Below are 12,077 nucleotides of genomic sequence, written 5' to 3'. Positions count from 1 at the left end.
CAGGGGCGCCGCGCCCGAGTCCCCGCAGGGCCGGGGCGGGCCGGCAGCGGCTCCCGGTGGTGATCGCCCAGCTAACCCGGGACCCCTTTCCTATCTGTGCAGGTTTGCCCCGTCTTGCTGAAGGAAAGCTGCAGTATCCCCAATTCTCCTTCCAAACGGCTGAGAGGTAAGTTCAAAGACGCAAGTGCCACAGAAACGCACAGCGACTTGCCAGTGGAGCTGTGTCAGGGGAAGCTTTCAACGCGGGAAGAGCCAGGTGATGCTACCCCACGGGAGTCCTTAGCCACCTACCTGAGAAAGGATGGGAGAAGTCCACACTGCAGTTTCCCTACAGCACCACTGCAATGGAGTTCAGCCCTAATGCATGTAGCTCTAAACCGAGTCTTGTTATCCAGTAACACATGAGTCTTTAGATCAAGATCATCATCCAGTAGCTGGCAGGTAGTTAGCCAAGTCGTCTAGGCCACCGGAACAGTGTGTAGCGGGCAAAGCATATAAAAGATGTAAGTGGAGCTGGAGGAGTTGCTTCTTTTTATGTAGTTACTCAAGATCAGGATCTAGGTCCCAAGAGGGCATAAAGGTAGGATTGTCCTGACTACTACATACCTTTCTCTAGAAAGAAACCTTAACTATAGTTATTTGTATGCAATTGTGGGATGTGCACTTAGTGTTTTGTTTCTGCCTATTGTAATGTTTATTCATATTATACTTGGAACAGATGCTACATATACATAGTCCTTCCTTTACCTGGTGGTTAATTATTCATAAGAGATTCTGACCAGCAAGATACAATTTATGAAGGATCCACCTATGATATTATGCACCAGTTACTTGAGATTATTCAAAATAACTTCCTACTTTTTTAATGATAAACATGCTAGCAGTTCAGAGGCCATTAAAACGCAAACATTTTTTTCGTGTAACCTGGTGCAGCACTTGAGCTCTAGATGAAACAACAGCCACTGTTCTATTTGTCTATAAAACAGCATTAAGTGCAGGCAGCAGAAAATAGGTGGGTAATAATTTACCATGCTTGCCTGCTTCAAATGAAAAGCACCTAAAGCCACGTAAAGAATCCAATAAATGACCTATCTTCAGCAAAATTGGGCTTGTTCTCCCTTGTTTGCCCAGAACACATCAAGAGCAGCTTTAAGAATTTAATCCTCACAGCATTCTTCAGCTGACACTCCCAGTGTATGTCTACTTTATTTCACCTCTGTTAAGCACATTTCTTTCAGGACAGGTATATATTTAAATCCCTGTTTCCATGGGAACCAAGTACCTTTATAAAATACACAATTCTTTATCTCTTCCATTTAGTAGACTGTTTGGATTTGAGCTATTCGGGAAAGGAACAATCTGTTTTCACAAACAAGTGGGAAAAGAACTAGAAAACATTTTAACAAAAAGGCATATGTCTGAAGAATCTGTTAAATGTGTTGCATGTTTATATGTTAACAAGAATATCTGGAATGACTTTTTTAAAGCATGGAATGGAACCATTGTGGTCATCTAATTTATACTCCCTGTATTTAAGGAAATCCTTTGGCTTGTTACTAAAGCTAGAGCCAGCACATTTAGGAAAGCTGCTAAAACCCCATGCAGAGTCAAGGCAAAATCTCACTATTAGAAAATTCAACTTTAGTGAAGTTGGGAGATAAACTCCTGCTCCTCTCTTTTGTAATATCTTTGCATCTTCTGCTAAGACATGATACTAGACAGAATTCTGGTCTGGAGGGTCTTAGCTCTCAACTACATAGTCATGCTAGCTAAGTGCTATCAGTAGAGCTGAAACAAAACTTTTTTTTTTCCAGAGTAGTTTATTGTTGGTGACATAGGTCACTAAAGCATTGCTGCTTCTCTGTGCTATATATCCTGGTTGGAACATTATTTCCCACTTAAATAATATGAAGCATTACTTTTGATGTTTTATTTTGGCCAAGATAGTTAAATTAAAAAACCAAACCCACCAAAACCCAACAAAACTTTCCCACAGTTTGTCGTAAGCAACAAGATCTGGTCTGCTTTGAGCCATAGGTCAAAGTACAACAAACCAACAGGATACTGCAGTGATCCAAGTCTAAATTATGTACTAAAAATACTTTTCCTGTTACATGACCTTGTGACTGCAGTAATTAAAATGCAAATAGTTAGCTGTTGAGTTAACCTTCCGTGTGCACAGGGAGCAGAGTAAGTTCTGTTCATTTCAGGAAGAACCATGTGTTTGGTTAGCTTCTGAGAGTCAGGACCCAGTGAGTCATGTTAGGGCTCCACCCACTGTAGTCCAAACATCAAGATTTCACGCAAACCTTAAAACGGAGTTGCCACCAGTGTCTCTAGGTCTGTTCAGTGGAACCACACTAAAAATAGAAGCTTCATCTTTCTTCAAAGCACAGAAGGAGAACAGCAGGCTGTTCTGCTAGGCTGCTTAAAAGAGCAGCATGTCCAACATTTTTCACTACCAACTTTTTAATCCTCAGGATTAAACCCATGCATTTCAGATACAGATGGCATATGTCCACAGGTTCACAAAATCACACACCAAAACACTACTTCCTCTTTGCAGCAGACTTAAGTATTCTGCCAAGAAATTTAAATGACTCAACTAACAAGGCAAACTTAGTGACCTTCACCCCAGTATAGGGAAATAATCACCAAATGAAATTGTAATTCTGGCAGTGAGAATTTTTTTTTTAAGTATCAAATTGCAGATAGCAAATAAAGTTTGTTATTCTCAACAATATAGACCAATTAGTCTTATCTCCACTTTTCAAGGCTTACAACCAAATGCATGGTTTATCAAAGATCAGTCACTGGACATACTGGGTCAATTTGACACAATATACATTCTAAATGAGGAATTCAGTATAAACCACTTGGACATCCACAGAAGGCTTGGCAGGAACGCATAATTAAACTACAGATGACAGGAATTAGCATGAGCAAGGATAAAGAACTTGTAAGAAAGAAGAAAGGCTATGTTGAAAAGGGAATTTGTAGAATTCTGTTAAGTTGGTCTGGGATCAATTTCAAGTTTTTTCTTAACTGAGTAGGGCATAAAAGTTAGGAATAAGCTAATGATACCTGCTGACAAAACTGTGAGGTGTCACCAATACTGAGAATAATCCAAACCAGGAGAAATATGTGGATCTAGATTTTTTTTTAATTAAAAAGTGTCATAATGCCAGGTCATGCATTTAAATTAATAATTTTCTTGGCAAATTGGAGTTCAGCTGCAAATGACAGCAAGGGCAAGAGACTGGCGTGCTCAATCACACTACATGATGGATACCAAGAAGCAAAGAAGGAATTTATAACAGGAAAGTATTAATATATTCTTATATTTATTGACTTATATGCTGATATGGGTATGGTCTTTACCAACTCAAGTTCAAGAAAGGCTAAAATTAAGTTTTAAGTGGGCAGCTAAGTGATCAAAGTATAGACAGTGCATCAGAAGAAAGGAGATAAAGCTTAATATGTTTGGTAAAATGAAGGCTACAGTATGATGGCTACTTATGACAGATTATGTATAAATACCAGGAAGAGCATGAAATAAGAACTTTAGTAAGGACAAAGGAGTTATTTAGCTATATTTAAAATAGAATTTAAGATATGGTTGGTCAAGATGGGAAAGAACTAAACTTGTGATTCAGGAAACCCCTTCTAAGGTAACGTTAGTGGACACAGGGAACCAGAGAAGATGGCAACAATGAAGTGTCTGTTAAACACACCAAATTAGCAGCATGAACTTCTTTCCCTACCCAGAGAAACGCGTAGTATTAACGCTTTTCTTCAGTCACATGAATTTAGAATGTAAAATTTCAATTGTTTTTTAGCTTAACCAGCAAACTAACAGCAACACAAATACAGTCTGCAATGACTCCCCTTAGATCTTACTCTAATCCTAGTCACCACCACTGCCAGAACTGTTCTATGCAGCATCGATCCTAAGTACCTGATAGCAGTCACAGGAAACCTGACTGTTGTGTACTGCTTATCCACTGATATCTCTTGAAGAATCATCTAAATGTCATCTGCAAGCCTTGCAGCACAACAGAGCACAGGGAGACTAATTGCTATCAGGTATCTGCAGTTTCCATTGTGGTACACCACCTTCTTTCTACTACTGAGACTGTCACCAGTTAAGAAATACTGGAGCATTAACAGCCCTCCTCCAATTTTAAGAAGGCATTTCTGTTAAAGGTAGATCATCCTGCAAGTATTGATTTTGATAAGTAACACAGAGTACTTTCATGTGCTTGTGGGTTTTACGTGCACTTGTTCAAAGATGCAAACAAGCACAGTCTTACTCCGCTAAGATGTCAGAACAAAGCGTAATGTCTGCATGCTAATTAAACTGTGGGTTGTCAAAGGTCACCATGCTCACTTAAAAAAACACAAGGTTTCATTGCCTCTTTGTACTGCCAAGAGATGCTTTGCTGAAACTCTGTTCCTTTGTTGAGGCTCATGGAGATCACATGTCTGAGAAGGGTCCAAGGCAGCAAGGTGGACTGATTTTATACACTCCTCCAACTTTTCTAAGTACACAGTATACCAAAAGGGAACAAGAGAATCAATTGTAACAGTAAACTCTGTTCTGAGTATTGTTATGTATACTGAGGAAAAGAAGCTTTCAAGGAGAACTTCATGCTGAGGTAAAAACCCAAGATCAGCTCAACTAAGCCAGGATACAAAAAAGATCTTATCAATCATCATTTGAGCAATTAAATACTTGAGTGCTAGGAGCTGGTAACAGAGTCATTTAAGCAAGGTATTTTAAAGCCTTGTCAGGAAATATATAAATACTATATAAATATATATAATATATAATATTATATAATATATAAAAAACTATATAATATATTAAAAATACTTGTCAGGAAAACATGCACATTGCCAGAAATAAACATGTAATACAGTAATGTCCAGCAAAGTTGTACTCATTCAGAGAAGCCACCTAAGCAAAGAAAAACGCTGAACATGTCACAGAGGATAGAAAAGTTTTTTATTATATTAGTGAGGGCACTAATATGACTAAATATATTATACAGTGTATACAGAAGCATACCTAGAGCACTATCTGTCTTGACTATTTAAAGCTAGACTTTGTCAAAATTATTTGAAGCAACGCATCTTAAAGAAAAAAGGAGAAAGTGCCCTAATAAATCCAAGAAATCTGTGGTTTACAAATCAATAGCAAGTTAAAGCTTGAAATCCTTAGTGATGCTTCTTGACTCCCAAGCTTTTCCCACTAGATTTTCTATTGAACTTCAAGTTTTTAGATAGATTTCCGTAAAGTGGAACTATTTGAATAAAATACCTTTGGGAATTCCCATCTAGATTTTCAAACTCCAGAGAAGGAATGCCTCCTAGGTAATAATACAGCCCGGGCTTTACAATTAAGCAAAATGATGCATTACATTTGTGTTTGTAATATTGTCCTTTGTAAGAGTGGCCACTGAAATTTGAAATCAGGCATTCAGAATTCCCAAGTGAAAGTAAGGTTCACGATGTGCCATTCACCCAGTAAAAAAAAGAGACAGAATGGATGGGATCAGATACAGAGTTTTTAAAAGGGCAACTATTTTTTTCTACTCCAATTCTGGGCATTTGTCACTGTGCTGTCTGACATACAACCAAACCTATGGATTGTGGCCTCTTCTGACACTTCTACTTTGCATTGAATCTTTCCACCTATGAAGACATAACCTCAGTCCCTTATGACATATCATCAGTAGTCTTCAGGTACTTGCAAGGACTGGCAAATTCCACAATACCTTTTCTGTATCAATGATCACAAATTGATCTTTCTTCTCAGAACATTGCATTTTGTGCACAGCAGCTTATTAAATAACATAGCTATTCAACTCAGAGCGTTTAAAATCTTTCTTCTTACATTGTATCAGTTTTCCTAACAGGGAATGGCAAGAGTTTACTGCAGAGGAGAGATCGGGGAAAGAATATTATGCTTTTTTGCGGTCAGTTACTGCCCTGTGACTTATCCAGCTTTGCTGCTTGCTCTTTTCCTCCACCTATTTCAAGGCTTACTTTAAAAACCACCTTGACCTGAAAATTTGTGAAATAAATAGTTAAATGGCTGGTTATGAATATTAAGTTTAAAGAGGAGAAGGGAAAACAGAACATTTTTATTCAGACTAATAAAAAACAAGAGCCGAGTTTTAACACTTATTTAATGCTCACAAATAACATTTTCAAAGAGATAAGAATCTTTGCTACACTTTCAGTTTTCATTTACCTTGTCCTTGCAATTAGAATTTAGCATTGAGTCACTGGGGGAATTCTCCAGATTGGAACAACCAGTACAGGATCTACAGATTTGTAACCTGAGTCTCATTCTCGGATTTATCTGGCAAATTAGCACAAAAATTATTTTGGGGAACACTGGCTTTGCAGGCTTCTCTAACATTTCAAATTTATTTACCCAAACAGATGTGAGGCATCAGAAATAGTCATTAGTAATTAGGTGGGAACAGTTATGTTGTAGAAGAGGGACACTTTTACTCTATTAGGCAAAACCTCCTTAGTACAACTGAACAGACTTCTGAAGGTAATGTTATTAGCTGAGGCTGTAAAAAGTTACAGCTCAGATTGGTATTGGCTTGCTTTCAGATATAATTCATTTAACATAAAATAGATTTTGGGCAGAAAATGGGAAGTTTCTGTTCACATAATTCTAGCAGCAGTAAAAGGTCATGAAACATAAAATTCCTACTTAATGGCACCCAACTTTTAACCTCAAAACTTCATGAAGTGTTGCAAAGATGGAAACTCCAGTAGCCACAGTTGTTCAGCTACAATGCTTTTCAAGCTCTTTTAACCGTGAACTCAGTTGTCAGTTTAATTCTCTGAAACCCCACTTTGTCAGGGGCTAAAGCTATTGACCTTGATTTCCTTTCCCAGAGGATCAGAGATGCATAGAAATTATACCATAACATAAACTGAATTCACTGTCTCATACTCTGTCAGTACCCTGCTGAAGAAGGGCATATACACAGCACCACTAATAAACCGGTGACCATGCTGTAGTCCTCCATAGAAAAGCATATTATGTGCAACACAAGAAGCCACACTTTCAGTGTGCTTTAACAGCTGGAAAAAAAACCTGCAAAGAAGTCTGCAGAATTGGAGTTGACTTGTGTCCACTCTAGTTTTCCTTTCTGATGCCACATTATCCCTGCTTTCTTTCAAAAGTTAATTCATTATACAATAAATGACAACAGGTTTTCTGGACAGAAGCCACTCTTGTCATAGCAATGGAACTTTTATTTCAAATACATTCTTACAATAAAGCTGTATTTTGTTATACAAGTAGATAAACACAGGAGACAAAAGATTAATGTATTCAATTTTAAAATATTGGGCTCAACTAAACTGCAGCCATTCCCATTCATCCCTAAATCATGTTAGGGATTTTTCAGGGCAATGGAAATAAAGATGTAAACCAAGTCACGTAGGTAATTAAATTACGGTCCAAGGAATTTTGTACCACCACCATAGAAAAGTGTATCTGCTCATTCTTCAGGCTCTTTGAAGTGGACAGTGGCAGAAGTTTCTTTATAAACTCAGAAGTTTTTCGTTGAGAGCAATCTGTGACTGTGTGAGGTTTGCCAAGTAGGTTACCATCAGCAGGTCCTGAGAGGGGGAAAAAAACCCAGTGATTGGAAATATTAACAGATGGTAGCCTATTAGGGAGTTGAATTTTTAACACCTGTAAAACAGTTTACAGTCAGCTACTAGAAATATTTTTAGTCCTGCAAGTCCTATCCTGAGGAATGCTTCCCTTGCAGGAAGAAGGTTTTGGTATTCCCAGAATATGAAACACTGCTTGTGAAATTTTAACTCTGAGGTCACCCATGTTAACCAGGCAAGTCAAAGGGTATAAGCAAAATTAAAAATTAGTTCTGGTCTTGCAGACTGTCGGTGAACAACACATTCAGAAACTTAGCTTTTGCTTTCTAAAAATCAGTTACAGAAATAACGTAGCACACTAAAACCTTGTTCACGTCCTAAGTGTTATGCAAGGAGAGAGAACTTCAGCTCAGGCAAAGGAAGCTGGCAAGTCACCAGTTATCCTTGAAATCTGTACTGCTTTAAGCTTGGTAATTCATATTGTCCAATCACTCTAAAAGAAGACTTGGTGCTGGCTTTCAGATTATTTGCATAATTCCTAAGTACTTTAAAACTTACTCTCTCATTTGCAGTTACTTGCAAGATTATTATGGTGAGCTCCTTTATCCACCTTCACCTCTTAAAACATCAAATTACTGACAAGAAATGTTTTTTTTCTGTTAATATGTTTGTATGAAAACATAAGATTGTTTTGATCACAGACAAATTTGGGTCTGTATGACAAATTTTCAAAATTTCTGGCAGTGCACTGAAAAAAATTAGATGATGAACTTACATTGATATTGCTATTCAACATTGTCTCAAAGTCCTCTGGTGAAATCTTTGGCACCTGGTTAATAAGATCCATCAGGAAACGCCCGACAGTGTTGTCAGCAGCCACTTTGCCAGACTAAGCAAAAGAAACATACACTTCATTATGAGTAAAGCTCAATAAGTTTATGGCCCAGAAAGAGAATATATAAAAAGAAAAACAAAATGTGCACAAGCTTACATCAAACTCATTTGCTGGCTCTTAAAAAGCTGTCCTTACCAATACATCCTCTGCATACTGCAGCACCATGGTCAGGGTATCCTGAATTCTGGCTGATGCTGACCCCACCTGCTGTAAGTCACTGGACAAGCCAATCACTCGATTAGGGCTAAAACAAGTCTTCATTATAAGATCCACTGAAAGCAAAAGGAGGTTCAGTGAAAAAACTGACTGCCACAGAACAACAGTTTAAATCCTTAACTTGCTGAAGATTTTTAGGATAGCTTCAGCAAGACAAGTCTAATTCCCAGTAGAACTCCCAGAATAGCAATTTTACCAAGGTAAAAAAAAGCATTTGAACAGTGTCACAATGGTTATAACCAAAATAGGAAGAAAACATTCACCTCCTATCCGCTCTGTATCATAATAAACATATTTCACCGTTAGAGGTGTGAACATCACGCCCATAGTTTTACCAGGGACTCCCATGGGGGCACTAGAAAAAAAAGAATGACAAAAAAACATTTTCAGCATGGACATATTTAAGGGAAGGAGTAACAGATTTCCATCTCAATGATCTGCTGGCGCTGAAGTGTGAACATGAGTAGGTTAATCATTCTCACCAAAATCAGCAATATTAAGACCACGGATAATTGAAGACAGGAAATCAGTCCTGGCATACTACTAACTGTTTATTTTCATCCAAGAATATTCCTAGCTGCTCTGACGTTTGTCAGCATGAATGCAGGGAGAGTTAAGTACTATCTTCTTAGTCACAGTTCCTTCTTGCTTATACAGCAGGTATTCTTCTATCCTGAAATACTCCATGCTCTTTGAGAAATCACTTAAAGAACAAACATAAATATGACAAAAATTCAAGTACAAAGCACTCTCAACACCTTTATTATTTCTATTATTCAAAGTATTTGAAGTTCATTTATGCTTGCAGTAAGAAAGATGTCATGGATCAGCTTTTTTTTTTTTTGAAGATGCACAGTCAAGAAGCAATAGAATTCTACAAAAGAAAGGCTGGGGTTTTATCCTTAAAGAGGAGAGCTCTTCAGCCAGTACTGGGAAGAACAGTGAGGTACAATAGTTTCATTTCACAATATTTAATCTCCATTATTAATCAATAAAAATGGAAGGGGTTAAGGAGAAGAAAGACTGATCAAGAAGATGCTGTTTCAATTACGTTTTAACTGCACTAATCCTCCAACTTCTGTAAATAAACTGCCAAGCAATAAAGCCCAGTGACTACAGGCTAGCATTCAGACATTGTGATGGAAGTTGGCAACATTAATGCTAGCTGTATGAATCCTGTGAAATGTCATGAAGATGTTCAGAACATTGTTAAAGTTAGTTAAGCCACACTTCCCCACCCCAACAAGGTACCAGCTTATGAAAGGTTAGGTCTTTCAATTTACACACTGTGGTCTAGATATTCCAATGGGAAGTAAGCCATGATCCCTGGCTCACTGCTGTGTTTTAGCTGCTGCACAGTATTGTCCAAAATGAGACACTGCAGCCCGCTACATTTCTCATTACCCTGATGTGGTCTGTCTCAGAAATTCAAATAGCTCCACTCCCAGAAATGCAGCCTCCCAGAGTACCTGACATAGGCTTTAATGCTCATGCGTGAATTCTGGAGACTCGTGTCCACAGTGAGGTGGATTGGATTGTGCGCTTCCCGGCTGTAATACTCATGGATCAGGACAGAGTGTTCCGTGATGTCATGACCTGTTGCATACCTTCAAAAGAGCACAGGTTGAGGAGCCATTCTTCCAATTTTCAAGAGCCCAATGTTAGGTATTGTTGGTATTTAACAGGTTTGTATTCTAAAACACTAATTTCTGATGTAGAAGCACACTAAATACAAGTGTTTTAACTAGCAAATTTGCAGTTTTATGGCCAGCTGTCCTAGAATTGTAGGAGTCACAGGCTGAGACACCCATGCCCAAATAGGGCCACTGTTGTAGTACCAGGCATAAAGAGTCAGTAAAGTTGTCATCAGACTCCAAAGATTCAGTTATCTGTAACTATGTTCTGGACCAACTTTTTATTTTTGTGTAAATCAAAGCATGCCAAAGAAATTTGGACCAACCAAGTAGATCTTCCACAAATCAAACATCTCTCTGCAGGACGTGTAACTTGTTAATCTAGCTCCTTTAGCTGCTCTGCAATTAGCTTCTCACAGGCACAGGGCAACTCCTGTCATTAGAACTGCCCTTTGCTGTGCCATTAGAAGGTTGTTGAGGAAGTTTGCTCCACAGGAACAGAACTAAGCTATTTTGTAGGCTCAGAGAAGCACGAAAAGACTAATAAAACTATCCACGCTCAGATACTGGCTCTGTTCCGTAACACCGTACTGATCTTGCTTGGCATCCCACACACAAGTACTTCCACCTTTTCTCAGCAGAGAACTTCTGCATGCTCAAGCTGGTATCACCAATTCCTCCTGAGGCCTTTAGTACTTGAAACTACTCTTTTGCGTTCCCCCTTCTTTCTAACCAGTTATCTTCCGTGGTGTGGGTTGTATTACAGGTGGCTAAGTTCTAACAAATCCATGCAAGCATTCTCTAACTCATCACTCCTCTGTGATACCTTTGCTAGATACAAACAAAATCAAACCCTGTAAATCTCCAATACTGTCTCTTCCTATTATGAATTGCCAGAGCTTTACAACTGAGTCTGTAACATGGGTTGCAAGATCCTACTGTCACAAGCATTACTGCTTCTGCTTCTCAACCCATGACAAAGAGAATTATGTATTTCAAGTAGTTTAAGGGACCAACACTACTGTTTGCACGTTCTAGCAAAAGGAGAACTTACCAGCCCAAGATGATCTCGCTAGGAGACACCTTCTTGTGCAACTCATACATGTTTTTGGCAAATTCCATATCGACTGCCACCTGAGAAACGGGACAGGACCAAGTCAGGAATGCTTAACTCTTAGCGGGGGACAACACGGGCACAAGCCCTAACGCCGCTATCGGAGGGAGCGCTGGGGCCGCTCCCCTCGGCAGTCACCGCCCCGCCGAGAGACCCACCGCCCGCTCTACGGCGCAGTCCGGGGGGGTAAGGAGGGGGGGCTTGGCTGGAGCCGGCCCGGAGCCCCCCGCGAAGCGGGGCCGGCGTGGCGGCCCCGCGCTCCGTACCTCATCTTCGGATTCGTTGTGGGGGACGGAGAAGCAGTTGGTGACCTCCACCGAGTGCTTGTCCACGGTCCCTGCGGGAGGGCAGGGCGGTTAGGGGGGGCGCCGTGCTGCTCGCCCCCAGGCTGGCGGCAGGCGGGACAGGGCGGCAGCTCTTACCCAGCAGCGTCCCGATGACCCGCGCCGCGCCCTCGTTGCGCCGCTCGAAGCTGTCCACGATGGAGGCGAGCACGACCGGGTGCAGCCGCACCACGCGGCCGCCGGGGAAGGGGCCCGAGAGCGCGGCCGGGGGCGGCGGTGCC

General features: G+C 40.0%; 1 protein-coding gene across 1 annotated transcript; it reads right to left on the bottom strand.

The window, feature by feature from the left end:
• Nucleotides 1–7,264: 7,264 nt before the first annotated feature.
• On the bottom strand, nt 7,265–12,076 carry EIF3F (eukaryotic translation initiation factor 3, subunit F; the record flags this gene model as incomplete). Its single annotated transcript, XM_010567918.1, has 8 exons — nt 7,265–7,656; nt 8,429–8,542; nt 8,684–8,820; nt 9,028–9,119; nt 10,234–10,371; nt 11,453–11,532; nt 11,779–11,849; nt 11,935–12,076. Coding segments are annotated over 8 exons (852 nt in total), but the record flags the coding sequence as incomplete, so codon positions are not given.
• Nucleotide 12,077: the final 1 nt, after the last annotated feature.

This window comes from Haliaeetus leucocephalus, unplaced genomic scaffold (genome assembly GCF_000737465.1).
Source record: "Haliaeetus leucocephalus isolate CR32 unplaced genomic scaffold, Haliaeetus_leucocephalus-4.0 Scaffold229, whole genome shotgun sequence".
Classification (NCBI taxonomy): Eukaryota; Metazoa; Chordata; class Aves; order Accipitriformes; family Accipitridae; genus Haliaeetus; species Haliaeetus leucocephalus.
The sequence above is the reverse complement of the archived record's forward strand: the minus strand, read 5'-3'. Positions and strand labels throughout refer to the sequence as shown.